Genomic DNA, 16,850 nt, shown 5'->3' with positions numbered 1-16,850 from the left:
GTGACTATCCATTGAGACCACAGTTTCAATATTGCCAAGGGCTCTTTAAATTGCTGATGTAACCTACTTTCTCTAGAGAATCTTACTTCCATTTTCATTGTGAATTAATATCTTCTTTCTCCCCAATCTCTTTGTTTAAATAGCTATTTGTGGAGACCACTGATGCCAATGGCAAAACTCTCGAGGGGCCGGTGCCTCTGGAAGTCATCGTGATTGATCAGAATGACAACAGACCGATCTTTCGGGAAGGCCCCTACATTGGCCACGTCATGGAAGGGTCACCCACAGGTATGTCATGGTGATTTATCTTTAGCATAATGGCTCGGAAAGAGGGACACTACAATCTTTGTGGATTCTAGGGACTATCGTGTGGCTATTCTGACTGTCAGCTTGTATCAATGTTGACATGTTACTTTCCTGCATAGAAGCCAGGTTAGAAGGCTAAAGTGCACAGCTTGACCGAGGTGTTGCAAGCTATGAAAATCTCTTTCATTGTCTCTGAAGGTGGTCCTCCAAGAATGACTGCCATCTAAGTCTCTAAGGCATGACTGATGTCGGGCACCATGTCAATATCCAGCTTACCTTTGTGAAGGTCCAAGGGGGAACTTTGTGCTATAGCAGGGCTTTGATGAGAATTGGGTCCTCATTACAAGCTCCTCAGTTATTTCTTTTCATAGTGGCCTTTTAATAAGAGCTATTTCAGTAAAATAGGTCGGACTTTTTCCCTTCCCTTAGAAGATGTGCATGAAGAAAGCTTTTGTCTTCAGTCAGAGGACCAAAAGGAAGATGTTTGATATCTCTTTCCAGAAATGCATATACCTGCCATGATAGAAGTCACTCAAGGTTACCATAGAGCTCCTGCTATCTTTCCCCATGTTTAACCTTTCTACCAGGGAAGGTTCTAGAATTTAGAGCTTCCTTTTTTGGCCCAATACGCACTAATTAAAGTATTTCATAGCCAGCAATGGAAGTCTCTCCTGCGTATAGTGCTTTTGAAAATGAAGAATAAAGTGGGAAAATTCCTGTTCGGCTGGACTTTGATTTTCAGCCCTAAAATACACTTGAGTGAAAAAAACACCATATTAGGAGTGTCATGTTGTTGTGCCTAGGTGATGTCCAAATAAGAAAAATAGTGATTCGTCAGACCAGACAGGAGATGAGAGCTGCTTTGACTATTTTTCCCCCTTTGCTGAATTGATAGGATGTATCAGTGACATGTAGATACATGAGGCTCTGGAAATGTTGCCATGGTAACCTTCCTAGACAACCAGGTGAATAATTGCATGCAAGATGGCTAAAACCTCTCATCAGTTTCAAGGAACTGGGTCTTTACGCACCACGTCAGATCCCCAAGGGCAAGAGCAACCCTCTTCCTTCCCAGCTTTGAATATACTCTGTAAAAGTGAGAGTGAATTCACTGCATGTGTGCTGGAGGGTGTTTGGGGAAGTGATGGAGGCAGAGGAGCAATGATAGGTCTAGAGAAAAAGAGAGAGGGCAGGTGAAGGGAGGTCAGGTCACTTCAGGGCAGACCATGTGGCCGCTGTCTGTGAGCAGCTTTTGATGGAAAGGTGGCTTGTGGTGAGAGACACCCTAGAATTTGGGTTTGGTGTTTACAGAAATCTTCTTAAACAAGCTGATGTGCAGAACACGTTAGGAGAACCAATGAGGAAAGCGACTGAAGAGGCCAAAGTTTGAGCAGAACAGAAAAATGATTCCCAGTTGCTGTCTGTGATACCCGGGCCCCATGAGTGAGTGACTAGAATTCAGATGGGCTGGAGAAGTGTTCTAAATGTAAATGACAGTGGTCACATTCGGCGTGGCTGTGAGCTCACATATGTCTTTGTATATTGTGTGTGTATACGATTAGACGATATCCAATTTTCCTCCCACTGTGCCCATCCTTAAAGTTTAGAAGAGTTTCAGATTTTATTGCTGTATATACATGCAATATTTTTTGAAGAAAGATAGAATTCTTTATGCACACTGCATTTCTTAAATCGCAAATTTATTCAGTTAAGGGCAGACACTTCTCCAGCAGAACATAAGCCACCTCAAATGCCTATTTATGATTGGTATTATCCTATAAAAAATACATAAAGACTCAGGTGTCTGTATGGATTCATTGTATTCTTTTTCAGCACCCTCTGGGTTGGACTATAGAGCAGGAATTGAAATAGAATCAGTCAGATTTGGGATCAAGAATGTGGAAATGTTACAAAAAAGTTTCAAACAAAAAGTCACTTAGGTTACTTAGCACCCTGTAAGAGAGTTACAGCATCCATGAGGACAGTGGGAATCTGAGGAAGAAGATGGTGTTCTCTCTCCAACCTCTTCCCTCTTCTTCAACTTATATCATTTACAGGTAGTAACAACAAACCCTGACTGGCTATAAAAATGATTGTCTTGGCCAGGCGCAGTGGCTCACGCCTGTAATCCCAACACTTTAGGAGGCCAAGGTGGGTGGATCACCTGAGGTCAGGAGTTTGAGACCAGCCTGACCAACATGGAGAAACACTGTCTTTACTAAAAATAAAAAATTAGCCCAGCATGCTGGTGCATGCCTGTAATCCTAGCTGCTCGGGAGGCTGAGGCAGGAGAACTGGTTTAACCTGGGAGGCTTGCAATCTCAGCAGTTAGGGAGGTTGCAGTGAGCTGAGATGGTGCCACTGCACTTCAGCCTGGGCAACAAGAGCAAAACCCTACCTACAAAAAAGAAAAGAAAAGAAAAAAAATTGCTTGCCTCTTCTATTTCCATCATGCTCTGTTCATCTGTGGCTCGTAGAATCCCATGTGCTATAGAAATTATTCAGAACCCATTGGGAGTGAGGGTGTGGGTGGGGGGCTGACTCTGGAAAAAGTTCCATGACTTTTCCCAGTTTTCACAAATAAAAGATGGGGGTCAGTGCTTGGGAGCCAACTTGCATAACTCAACTTCAAATCTTGGACTCCTTCAATAGTCCCGCCAAATTCATGATGAAAACAGCCATCGGGTGTCACAGCACTTAGTTGAGCACTTATTGTGTGTCAGGAGCCGTATATGTACATCATTTCATTCACTATCCCTCCTCCTGCCCTGAGAGGTAGACAGCACCATCCCCATCTTACAGATGAGAAAACTGAACATGAGAGAGGCTTAGGAACTTGCCAAAGTTACATGGCTGGGGGAAGAGACCAATTAATGTCTGTCTCTGGCTCCAAAGATTGGTGAATAGTTGCTTACTCAGTTGATAAGAGGCTGCCATTTCTGCCTCAATTCTCTGCAAATTTTGACCAGATCTGCCCTGGCATCCTGCTCAAAAGACTAGTCCACTTCTGTCTACAGTAGCCTACATTTGTTCTTAGGCCTTGTGTGAGCTACAAGAAACCCAAGAGCCGGTTGAGTGTGGTGGCTCTCGCCTGTAATCCCAGCACTTTTGGCTCTCGAGGTGGGCGGATCACAAGGTCAGGAGTTCAAGACCAGCCTGGCCAACATGGCGAAACGCTGTCTCTACTAAAAATGCAAAAATTAGCTGGCCATGGTGGTGTGCGCCTGTAATCCCAGCTACTCAGGAGGCTGAGGCAGGGAAATTGCTTGAACCCAGGAGGCGGAGGTTGCAGTGAGCCAAGATCAGGCCACTGCACTGCAGCTTGGGTGACAGAACAAGACTTTGTCTCAGAAAGAAAAGCGGGGGGACCCAAAGCCACCTGGCCCATTGGGTCTGCTCTCCTGCTTCTGTGTTTTTTACCATAGACTATTTGCAGGCCCAGCTAGGGGAAGTATTTGTGCAGTTCTATCAGATAAACTGATATAGAGACTGACAGAAAATGACTAGTTTTTCTGACGAAATAGCCGGGCTCATTGAGGCACCTCTAGGGTTCAACAGGGTTGAATGTTGAGGCCCTTATCATCACTCACATCACTTTTTTCTGAGTCCACATAACCAAAGACAGCTTCATGGGCATAACTTTTGCGGCCTCACACAGCCCAGTGCACAGAAGGGTTCCATGCTCAGAAAGGCCTGGGGCTTAGTTTAATGTTCTGCTGTCATCATCTTGAAATTCTTAATAATTGTTTAACAAGGAGTCTGCATTTTCATTTTACACTGAGCCCCACAAATTATGTGGCTGTTCCCGCTCACAGTGTTGTAGCCAAGAACTGTGTTGGATTCTCTGCTCAGCTATTTAACACGGTGAGACTTTGGACAAGTTACTGAACCTTCTAGAAGCCTCTGCAAATGGGGATAGAATAAAACAGTACCTACCTTAGAGAAGTATATGTGAGGATTCAGTGAGACAGTGTGCTTCACCCAGTGCTTAGGAAATAATAAATGTGTAAGGAATGCCTTTGTGCTGTTAATACTGCAATTATTATTTTTATTCTGGCAGTGTACCCTTTAGCAAAGGTAAAGCAAAGAGACACATGAGTTGTGTGAAGAGAAATTCATCTTCCAACAAACTGCGCATCATTGTTGTGTCCCTGTGTGTTCAAATGCCCTCAGCACCAATCTATCGGAAAGGAAGGTCACCCATATTTATCTGTATGTGCAGACAGAACACCACTCTGGGTGGCTCAGTGCTAAACTCCGGGGTATTGTTTTGGTGAATCATTCCTGAATGAAGGAAGATCAACAGAAAATAATGGTCTTTGACTTTGCAGATCATGAGCTATTCCTTTTGCAGAGCCACAGGCATTGATTTATGAGGCCCAAGCCAAGGCGCTGGCTGCTCCATGGGGACGACCAGATCTCTGTGTGAGTCTGGTGTTTTCTGATGCCCAGGACATGGTGTTTAGGAGTAGGTGTTCATGAGTAGGAGTAGAGGGTTAGAACTCTTGAAATTCCTGGAGGGCACTAATTCCAAGGCCCCATCATGCCTTGTTGACATCAGTTCATGGGTTTTGCTCCCTGTGGTTTCCTGAGCACCTTTGAGAAAGGCTGACCATGATGGATGGCATGTCAAGCTCCCCGAGAAGCAGGCCCTGAGATGAAGATTGAGGCATGTGGTTTACCTGAGGGACAGATACCAGGTAAGGAGAGGTATAGAAAAGGAAGTCAGACAACTTGAGGTACATTATTAAGCCAGCTCCCCGAGTGACCAATTACAATGTTATCCTTTTGGGGGAGCTCTAGGAGATGATGTTAAACACATACATTAGAGTTCACCCAGCTGAGGGCCAGGTAGCTGGGATATCTACTCCCCCAACCTGATGATGAGACATTGATTCAAAGCTGTCTGCAAGCAGGGCTTTAATTTCCAGGCTCGTGCAGCCAGCCGTGCACAAGGGCAACCTGGGATCCATCAGCTCAAATATCCTGTCCTCTTGAGACCTTGGCCTTCCAACAAGATCAGGAGCTGGCTATAGGCTGTATTATTCCTTCTGGCTTTTAGCCACCCCAAATGGCAGCCAGGGCAGCTGGGAGAATGGCAGCCCCCATCCTGGACAGGTGGGGCAGCTTTGAGAAAGATAGATGGTGAGAAGTCATGGAAGGAAAGAATTAGCTCCCACACTGCATGGCTGAGAAAGACAAATGTGGCATTCACACAGAGGTGCACGTTCTGTGTCATGAAAGGTGCACGCTGTCTGATCCTTCTTCCTGAGGTTGTTGAAGACAAGCAGAGATTAGCAGTTAGGTCCTCATTGTCTAATTTCTGAAAGCCCAGCCACTCTCCCTCCCTCGCTGTTCTCTCTTGCTCCCTTTAATTATTTTCTCCAGTAAGCTTATCAAGCGTCTCCTCTGCGCTGGTGCTATTCTAAGCTCTAAACGTGCAGCCGTGGACCTGGCAGGTGCTGCTTGTTCCTTCCTGGTGTTCATAGCTGAGGAGGGAGGACAACAACAAATAAATAAGAAAGAAAATTGTGGCAAGTGCCACAACATAGCTGAACGGGATGCTCACCTCAGGGGGCCCAAACCTAGTCTTGTAGTGAGCAGAGGCCACTCTGAAGAGATGATGTAGGGAGTTTTTATTTTTTATTTTTCCCCCAGGATGCACCTGAGTTTCTTTTCAAGACACGGTTCCTTTAATTTTTAAACATGTTCAACCATTCCAGACGTAAGAAAAAAACAGCTGATCAAGTGGCCTTTGGGACCAATGGCTATCCTGAGAGCTCAGCTTTGCTTGGAAGTTGCTGTTTTCCAAAACAGCTTGAGCTAAATAAAAATGGCTAGGACATTTGATAGTTGATATTGGACACTTAGGTCGGCAGACAGTCTTCAGGTTGTTGCTATGCCCTGGTAGTAAAGTCCCTTTTCTGGTTACCTCTTTACTTGTTGCAGTAACTGTGATGTGGCTTTTCAATCTACCGACAGTCAGGTTTTCTTTTGCTGGCATTTTCAGACTTTCACGTTGCAGGCTTCTCCATTCTCAACTTCCCCAACCAATCCTGTGTGTTTCTGGATTATCAGGCATGTGACTATTTCATCTTTTTTCTTAGGTAGATATATTTTTAAAAATAAAGCAATTCCATTCTTTTCAAGTGAAAGAAAATGTAATGACTCCCCAGTTCCACCATCCAGAGATAACCACATTTGATATTTTAGTGAGCACAGTTCTGGGGTTCTCTCTGGACATCTCTACACAGAGAGGTGCAGGTGCACAGTTTTACAGAATGGGAGCTCTATGTGCTTTTCTGTAAATCTCTCTCTTCACTCCTCAGGGTCCTATGGACATTTTTGTAAATCAATAACCACCAAGCTATATCATTGTTTCAAACAGCTAGAGCCCAGCTCTACCATCGTCTCCTTAACCAATTTCCTGTTGACTGAGGTTGTTTTCATTTTTCTACACTTGTATCAGTTCTGCAGAGGAGAGCTCATCTCTTCCCATGTTTGTGACAGTGTCTTTAGGATACGTTTATATGGTGGGATTGATGGGACAGCAGATATGCCTTGTTGTGTTTTGATCCCTATTCAGGTGTGCTTTTAATCAGAGGATTTTAGTCTGTATCTTTGTTAAGCTTGTTACAGCTTGATGTAGCAGGATACTATAGTCTTTCTTTTCACTCATGAGCATACTAATGGATATTTTTGTTTGTTTGTTTCTCTGGATTACACTCAGCAGCTACAAGTTTTTGTGGTCATTTCACTAGCTGTTTTGTAGATTGTGAATGGCTTTGCTATAGAATCCTCACTGGATATTGTGGCCGAGGCAGAGGAATGTGGTGATTGAGACTGGCCCCTTTCCTCAAGTCATCACTGGAGTTTTAACGAAGGAGCACTGCCCAGGGATGGTGTCGTTAGTGTGCTGCAGAACCCTCGAGATTGGAGGAGACGGCGCTTGAATTATGGTGCAATTCACTGCAGTGCAGGTGACCATAAAACAAATTTCATGAAAGAGTTACATAATCCAATCAGAGAACATTTCCCGGAGGGAAAATTTAGAAACAAATGGTACGGAAAGTATTATCTGAACTTTGCTAGCTATTGACTCCACCTAGTCATTCAAGAGAAAAGGGAATGCTTATATGCTGTTAGTGGAAATGCAAACTAGTACAACCATATGGAAAGCTGTATGAATATTTCTCCAGAAACTAAAAATAGAACTACCGTTTAATCCAGCAGTCCTACTGCTGGGTATCTACATAAAGAAAAAGAAGCCATCCTATCAAAAAGACGCCTACTCTCATGTAGTTATCACCACATATATTTATCACCATACCGTACATACATGCATACACACACACGCACAATGGAATACTCTTTAGCCATACAAGAGTGTAAAATCATGGCTTTGGCAACAATATGGGTAGAACTGGAGGCCATTATCTTAGGTGAAATAGAAAGTCAAATACTGCATGCTCTCACTCACAAGTCAGAGATAAATCATGTGTATGCATGGACATGGGGTGTCCAATAATAGACACTGGAGACTCAGAAGGGTGGAATCATGGCAAGGGTATCAGGTATGAGAAATTACCTAATAAATTCAATTTATGTTACTCAGGTGATAGTTATACTAAAAGCAAAGACTTCACTACTGTGTTACACGTCCGTGTAACAAAACTGCACTCGTACCCGTCAGATGTATACACATAAAGGAAAAAGAAACTGAATCTTTGCCAAGTTGCTCCTATGCCTGAAGGTCTTCCAGTGATATCTCACATGGGCTTAGAACCAAGGCATCCAGCTCCTTTGTCATAGCCATTAGGATTTCTCTCCTCCATATCCGAGCCCCATCCTGATGGGCACCATTGCACTTATTAGGGCTGTTGGCTGCTGGCTCACTGGAGCTGGATACCAAGGCATCTTCTGGGACAGGAGAGAATGCCTGAACCCCTTTATTCCAGTAGAAAAGTACCTAGCCAACAGAACTGTATGTTTTATCTTTAATGTGGATAACTGTGAAAACACCTCTTCATTTTTATTCATAGCTCTCTCCCTCCCCCTAAATTTGCACATGTGTCTCTGGGGCTAGAGATTACCTCAAGAGATGGACACCCCATTGTTTGCTGAAACACTCTCTTCTCTAACCCTGACGTCTTACTCCTGGGCTTGCCTATGTATCTGCCTCTCCTCTGCTCATCACCTATGCTCCTATCATTCATATTAGACCTTTGTATTCTGGGTGAACTGGAGATATGATGCCTTTGGGCTCCCTTTGATTACTTCCTTGTAAAAACAAATGCTAAATAGCCCTGCCCACTACAATGTGTGTATATATATGTCTGTGTATATATGTGTATATGTGTATGTGTGTGTATATATATATATATATTTTAGGCCATCCTTATATTTTAGGCCATACCTTTAGGGAGTCATCCTTCCATCACTGTGCATTTGGAAGAGTGAAGGATTTGTGGCATCAGATATTTAAAAATAAAGGTAAAAATGTATAAATCGAGTAACTTAACTGATAGTTTAAAGCGGCAGCAGGGAAAAGGAATATTTGTAGCTTCAGAAACATAGTGATCATTCTACAGTCTTCTGTAAGAATAAACCTGTCAGGAATTTCTAGCCAAAATGGAAAATGGTGGTGGTGGAGTGGCCACAAAGTGAAAGTGAAAAGTCCGTCAGTGTCCTAGCACAGAGCGTGCTCACCAGTGCTGTTGTTTATCTTCCCTGATATCAAAGGATCCACTTGGAATAGTCCAGCAATTTTTAGGGCTGAAGCTGAGTAAAACAGAGTGGCAGATTCAGGTGTTATTAAACAGTTCTCATTTCAGGGAAACCCTTATTTCAAATCATTTCTTTGTAACCATTTCATCAGCGAATTGATTCAACAGGTATTACTGGGCAGTCTCTGAGTCAGATAATATTCTAGGTTCTGGGGACATGGCAGTGGCCAAGACCATTTAGAACTCTACTCTTAAGACATTGCCACTTTCCTGGGAGGAGAAAGGTGCCAACAAAAATGGATACACCACATAAATTTAAGTTGCGGATAAAATAAAACAAGGTACAATGACTGTAAGGTCAATAAAAGGCGTCTCGAAAGAGATGATGTCGAAGCTGAGCCCAGTGAGAATAAAGGAGCCTACCACGTAAAGGCATGGAGAAAGAACATTCCAGACACCGGGGCCAGGAAGTGCAGAGATCTGAGGCAGGAATGACCTGAGGGAGGGTAGTACCAGGTGAGACAGGGAGATGGGGAAGGGCAAGATCCTTCCAAGCATGAGTCAACAAACTATGGGCCATGGGCCAAATCTGTCCCTCTGCCTGTTTTTTTTTTTTAATAAAGTTTTATTAGAATACAAACATGCCCATTCATTCATGTATTGACTATGGCTGCTTTTGCATCATGTTAGCAGAATTGGGCAGCTGGGACAGAGACTGTATATTCCATGGGGGCAAAAGTTATGTAATACCTGATCCTCTGCAGATAAAAAGTTTGCAGACCCCTGGTTTAGAGCTCCATAAGTTTTGATTGCATTTTAAACTTAGTAGAAAGCCCTTGGGTGGTTTTGAGAAAGAGAGCAGTTAGATATGATTTTACTGTTGAAAAATGACTTGTGGTATTTCATGAAGAAAGAAGTAGGGAAACAAAGGCATTTCAATGTCGTAGGCCTGAGAGGAGCGTAGCAACCATGGAGATGGAGGTAAGAGAGCATGTAAGATTTTTGCAGCCAGTGTGTGACAAATGGGGAAATACCAAATATTGACTCATTTTATGATGCCGGCTTATTGTAGCCAATGCCATCTATATGTAATTACAATAATACTTTAAGCCTTAACAGGTTTATAAATTTTCTGCAAATAGAAACTGGACTCTACCTCCAGTTCTCTTTCTCAGCCATACACTTAAGACCAGGGGAACTGAATGGTTTCCTCTTCATCCTTTAACTTCCAACTTTTACCAGAGTCCCAGACACACAGAGTCCACCCAATAAATTCCACTGGATGACCAGATGGCCCCAAAGGGCAGAAAGCATGAATCATGGTGAACTGTTTTTTTAATTCAGTTTTTAAATCAGTGTTGTATTTATTGGAAATGTATTCATTCCTTCACCAAGTATCTTCAGAGTACCTGCTGTATACCAGGTATGCTGTTCAATGTGGATGGGGTTGGAGGGGTGGATGCGTAACACAGACGTGGACCCTGATTCCGCAGAGCTTGCAGACTAGAGGAAGTCAGTAAATGAAGCATCCCTGCTGCTCAGGGGAAAGTCTACCAAGAGCATCTCTCTAGGATTAAGAGAGGGAGATGATGCCTGTCACAGGGTAACAAAGCAGTGATCATCAGTCCTAAAACTTCCTGGCACTATTATGTACTGGATGCTGGTCCAAGTTCTACAGCTAGCTTTTAAAGCAGTCCTTACAACCGTTTGACAGTTGTGGAAACAGACACACAGGGAGGTTAGGTTACTCCCATGGTCATACAGCTGGGGGATGATGAAGCTCAGATTGAAACTCAGACCTGTATGCCTCTAATTCCTGTGTTTTTTCAATTCCTCCTCATCCAAAACACTCACTGTCCTTTAACTATTTCACCTGTGATGATATTGCGAGTAATCCCAAATCTACCTTAAGTGTAAGGGAGCATTTTCTTAACACACATACATGAGTGAGTTTATTTTCATGTATGTGTATGTGTGTGTTTATGAATATTTATGTGTGCGTGTGTGTGTGTGTTTGTGTCGAGAGACAGGGAGACAGAGAGAACACACCACCAACCTTCCTTAGTCATTTTGTACTAGCCCAGCTTGCCAGGTAACTCCACACAGCCCATCCTTATGGTGGTGACCTCAAATAAGGCCAAATTCTCCCCCTAGCGGTGGTTTGAGAGATGCTCCAGAACTCAAAGATGCATAAAGCATGCTGAGCCATCCATCGGTCAACACAGTCTACAAATGTCAGAAAAGATGTATAATCAGCAGAGAGCTTGATAAAGCAGCTTTTACTGCAGCACCGTTGCTCTAAGACTACCACCCCTTCTGAGAACACAGTCTAGAGCCCATACTCCATTTATCTATGCAAATACCTTTGAATCACTTCACCTTCATATATATACAGTAAGGTTTTTTTTAACACCCTGAATAATTTATGTGTAGAAGCACCTCCCTTCTTAAGCAAATGGCAGAGATTCCGTATGCTCTGTTCAATGGGAAGAGGGCAGATAAAATCCCTTTCAAGTATATGTCTTATAAAATATAGGTCGTGAGTTGGGTTTTTCAGTATCAAAGAAAAAAATTTTAATAGACTTACAGCTTTCTTGCTTTAATTATGGCTGCATTTTTAAAAAACCAAATGTAGTACCCAAAGCTATTTTATTATTCAGAAGACTCTTTTCAAAGAATTCTCAAAAGTTTGGTTTGGGGAATTTTTACTTTCTTGCACCAGTTTTCCACTTTAGTGCGTCACCGTCTTTATCGGCTATGATCCTAGTTTATAGTAGGCTTCTGACAGGGATGCCTTCCTCTTGGAGGTGGCCTGGGGGGTTGTGTTTCTGCAGCCAGGCTCTGTGTCCTTAAAACAGGGCAGCTTTTCAGAATGACGGACGACCTTGCTGGCTTGTTCCTCTGGCTCATCGAATGTAGACTTAGGAGCTGCTTTGCCATCTGTTCCTCTCCTTTCTTGTCACTTCTACAGTTTTACCCTCTCTCTAGCTGAAGAGGTTCTATGCTTGTTGGCTCACACTAAAGTCATAAAGCAGGGCTAGAGGTAATGACTCAAATAGTAACATATGTGTTTACATATATGTATATGTCTGTACATTCACACACACAAAATTAAATTAACTTCTGTCTGTGATGAACCATTCAAAAATGTTTGCATAGATTTTCACTACCTTCGGAAACTATATTTGACGTGGTTTAACCGGAAATGTTGACCCACGCAACTAAAACTCAGGTAACCCAAGAGACTACTACTGCTGGCAGAGTTGTGTTCAGTGATTTCAGACACCATGGAGCAGTGGTTCAACTTTGAATGATTTTGTCCCCAGGATGCACTTTGGGTTGCCACACTAGGGAAGAGGAGGGTGCAACTTGCATATAGCAGACCAAGGTCAAGGACTGTCGAACATACTTCAGTGCACAGAACAGCCTCCACCACAAAGAATCATTTGGCTCGGAATGTCATTAGGGCCAGTGTTTCTCCCTACATGGAGAAAATGAAGAGTTTTAGTTGTGAAGCCCAAATGTAAAGTTGGCAGGAGAGATGCTACAGATTTTAGGCATTGGGTGGTATCTTTTTATGGTGAGCTACAGGAACCCACTCCTCTAAGCAGGATCCATGGACTTGGAGCTCATTTTAACAGGAGAATTTTTTGAGTGGGAGATGTTACCAGGCCCTCTGCTGCGGGCTTCTCATTGACTTCCTACCGCAGTCTAGAGGTGAGGGCTGTGATCATCTCCATGTCCCGGTGAGGAAACTGAAACTGCAGGAAGCTAGAAAACAAACTGTCCAGCAGAGCAGAAGTGTTTTCCTCAAAATTCATTCTGCTGTCTTTCAGTAACAGACCGTGGTGTAGTCTAGCAGGTGTCCATGTGAAGACTATTGCTCAGCCTCACTTGCAGCTAAGTGTGGTGATGTGAGGAAGTATTGGCCAGTGATCTGTAAGTAGGGCTGCTAAACTTCTGGGATAGATTCTGAAAGGAGCCAACTCAGTGAGGAAGAATACCCTGTATTTTCCTCCTCCCACCTGTTTAATAGCTAGAACTCAAGCAGCCACCTTGCTCTGTGACCTGGCCTCAAGGGCAGAAACCATGTGCTCAGAAGGAAGGACACAATGAGATGGGATTATTTTGCCTGTGGAATGCCATGCCAGTCCTGGATTGCCTCTTTCCAGAATTATTTTACATCAGATACTTGTGAACTTCTGGCATATTTAACTCACTGTTATGTTGAATTCTCTGTATGTGTGGCCAGATCTAATAACATATGGCATTTGCAGTATCACTCAACCAGTAAAAATTATAGCCCAGACCATCTGATGTTGAGTCGAGCCATGCTTTTTTTTTTTTTTTTTGAGATGGAGTTTTGCTCTGTTGCCCACTCTGGAGTGCAGTGGCACCATCGGCTTACTGCAACCTCCACCTCCTGGGCTCAAGCGATTCTCCTGCCTCAGCCTCTTGAGTAGCTGGGCCTGCAGGTGCATGCCACCAGGCCTGGCTAAGTTTTTGTGTTTTTGGTAGAGACAGAGTTTTGCTGTGTTAGCTAGGATGGTCTCAATCTCCTGACCTCATGACCCACTGGCCTCGTCCTCCCAAAGTGCTGGGATTATAAGTGTGAACTACCACACCTGGCCCGAGACACATTTTAACCACTGTGCTGTGCTGCTCTAGACATTAATGCCCACTTACTCCTCTGCATGCATTTCATGCACCAGATTTTGTATAGCAATCAGAAAATTGAGTCTTTATTGGAACAAAAATGGTCTTTGTCTCCTCTGTTATCTTAGAGTTCCTTCCAGAAGGCATTCTAAGGTCTCTTTGACATTAGACATTTTTATTAGGTTAAAAAAAAAAAACCCACTGCCTTAGGATGGAAACTTTCTTAGCATAGCTATTTTGATTTCCTACCATTACTGTAATTTCAGATCACAGTCTGGTAGTAATCTGAAAATATTCCAATAATGCACACCGTCACGGGGCTGCCATTTATGTCAATGTGCTGGCTTCATGTCCACTTTCCAGGAGCCAGAGAGGAAAACTTGAAAGGACTCTAGAAGGTTTTCAGAGAATATATATATATATATATTTTTTTTTTTTTTTTTTTTTGTGGCCAGTGAATCAAGTTGAAGTGCATCGTGAGAAGTACCTGTTAGTTCATCAGGGAGATCATTGTATTCTGACAAGGGTACCGCACAAGGGCAGAGGTGGCTGCCTCCCGTCTCCAAAAGATCTGGTTTTCAGCTGTGTTTCCACTGCTGATGATGTGACCTTTAACATGTTATCCTACCTCTCTGAACCTTGAGTAATTCCTTTGATCATGAGGCTAATAACAGTGTCCCAAAAGAATGGCTATGAAGGTTCTGTGAGCAAGTATGTATCAGGCTTTGAACAGCATGCCCAACCAAATGCTACATGGGTTACAAATACTGGCATCCACCAATGGCTTTTTTTCAGTGGTACTATCAGGAGGGTCTTAGTGTCATCACCCAGCAGCCTGCAGGAGTTGAAAAAGTGCTGGAGACCCTTGGAGCTGAATTCTAATCCTGGCTCCTTCTCTTATCAGCTGTGTTCATTTGAGCCTCCATTTCCTCCCATTGAATTGGTGGTCATCTTCTGTGGCAGCACTTTGTACGAGTTAGAAGTGGGCCAATTTGAAGTGATTCATTATAGAAATATAAATAAAATTTCATGTGTGCATAGAATTAGAAACAATGTGCTCTCCAAATTTTAAATATTTGTCACAAATTTGGTGATTTCAAAGTTGTTGTCAGGATTCTCTCTCTTAGTTTTAATGAGATATAATTCACATACCTTCCAATTTACCCATTCATCCATATAAAATTTGTACTTCAGTTTAGTATAATCACAGAACTGTGCCATCATTGCCAACATCAATTTTGAATATTTCTGTTATCCCAGAATGGAATCCTGTAGCCATTAGAAGTCATTCCTTATAGTCTTAGAACACCACAAATAGACTTTGTTTCTATAAATTTGCCTAGCTGGGCATTTCATATATAGAGAGTACACAGTATGTGATTCTTTCTGCCTGGCTTCTTTTACTTAGCATGCTGTTCAAGGTTCATCCATGTTGTATGTAGCTATAGCATGTATCAGTACCTCCTTCCGTTCTCCTGCCAAAGATAGGGTTCATTTTTAAAATAAATTTGCTCTTGCCATAGGAAATCTTGCTTTAGCTTGTACAGATGAATATGCACCGTTCTTTGTCAAGATTAGTCTTGAATTATGGGCAAGTTCTAAATTATTTAAGATATTTGAGAATGTACCACCTACATAAAATATATGTGTTCTGTGTACCTTGCAGTTTTGTTATGAGCATTAAATGAGATAATATATGTAGCAGCAGGGCTTAGTATATGGGAGGGGGGCTCTCAAGAAATGGGGCCTTCTATTATAGTTTGTTTGTTTGTTTCATTGTTTCATATTAGATCTATTTGTTACCTGCTTTTTTCTATAATTCCAACCTTGATTTTTAGATTTGGGTGTACACATGCAGGCTTGTTATATGGAAACATTGTGTGATGATGAGGCTTTGGGTGTGAATGAATCTGTCACCCAGGTTGTAGCATAGTACCCAACAGTTTTGCAGCCCTTTCTCCCCAGCACCCGCCGACTAGTCCCCAGTATCTATTGTTGCCATTTTCTGTCTAAGAGATCCCCATGTTTAGCCCCCACTTATAAGTGAGAATATGCTGTATTTCATCTTCTGTTCCTGTGTTAGTTCAGTACAGTAAAGGCCAGTTGTTTCCCTGTTGTTGCAAAAGATATGATTTCATTCTTTTCTGTGGCTGCATAGTATTCTGTGGTGTATATGTACTATATTTTCCTTATTCAGTCCACCATTCATGGATACCTAGGTTAATTCCATGTCTTTGCTGCTGTGAATAGTGCTACAATGAACATATGAGTGCATGTGTCTTTTTGGTAGAACAATTTATTTTATTTTGGATATACACCCAGGAGGAATGAGATTGCTTAGTCCAGTGGTAGTTCTAAGTTCTTTCAGAAATTGCCAAACTGCTTTCCACAGTGGCTGAACTAATTTACATTCTCACCAACGGTATATAAGCATTCCCTGTTCTGCACAGCTTCATCAGCATCTGTTGCTTTTTGACTTTTTAAAATAACCATTCCAACTGGTGTGAGGTGGTATCTTATTGTGGCTTCAATTTGCATTTCTCTGATGATTAGTGATGACAGCTTTTTCATATGTCTTTTGAACACTTATTTGTCTTCTTTTGAGAAGTTTCTGTTCATGCCTTTTTCACTTTTTCGTAGGGCTATTTGTTTTTTGCTTGTTGAATTATTTTAGCTCCTTATGGATTCCAGCTACTAGACTTCTGTGAGATGCATAGTTTGTGAATATTTTCTCTCATTCTGTTTGTTGTTCATTTACTCTGTTGATAGTTTCCTTTGCAGTGCAGAAGCTCTTTAGCTTAATTAAATCCCACTTGTCAGTTTTGGTTTTTATTGTGATTACTTTTGAGGACTTAGTCATAAATTATTTCCCAAGGCCAATGTCCAGAATGGTGTTTCTTAGGTTTTCTTCTAGGATTCTTATAGTTTGAGGTCTTAAACATTTAGTGAGTCTTGAGTTAATTTTGATTAATAATGATGCAGTGTAGGAGTTGTTTCATTCTTCTGAATATGGCTTTTCAGGTATCCAACACCATTTATTGAATAGGAAGTCCTTTCCCCATTGCTTATTTTTCTCAATTTTGTTGAAGAGCAGATGGCTATAAATGTGCAGCTTTATTTCTCAGTTCTCTATTGTGTCTCTCATTAGTCTATGTGTCTGTT

General features: G+C 42.3%; 1 protein-coding gene across 3 annotated transcripts in view; it reads left to right on the top strand.

Moving 5' to 3' along the window:
• CDH13 (cadherin 13) overlaps window positions 1–16,850 on the top strand; it is a 1,266,064-nt gene that overhangs the window by 807,622 nt on the left and 441,592 nt on the right. For all 3 annotated transcript variants that reach the window (XM_074404611.1, XM_074404604.1, XM_003938055.4), the window contains exon 6: window positions 144–288. In XM_074404611.1, the coding sequence (XP_074260712.1) occupies window positions 144–288 (145 nt within the window). The remainder of the gene's footprint in view (window positions 1–143; window positions 289–16,850) is intronic.

The sequence above is a fragment of the Saimiri boliviensis genome, chromosome 1 (genome assembly GCF_048565385.1).
Source record: "Saimiri boliviensis isolate mSaiBol1 chromosome 1, mSaiBol1.pri, whole genome shotgun sequence".
Taxonomy (NCBI): Eukaryota; Metazoa; Chordata; class Mammalia; order Primates; family Cebidae; genus Saimiri; species Saimiri boliviensis.
This window is presented reverse-complemented; position numbering and strand designations above follow the sequence as displayed.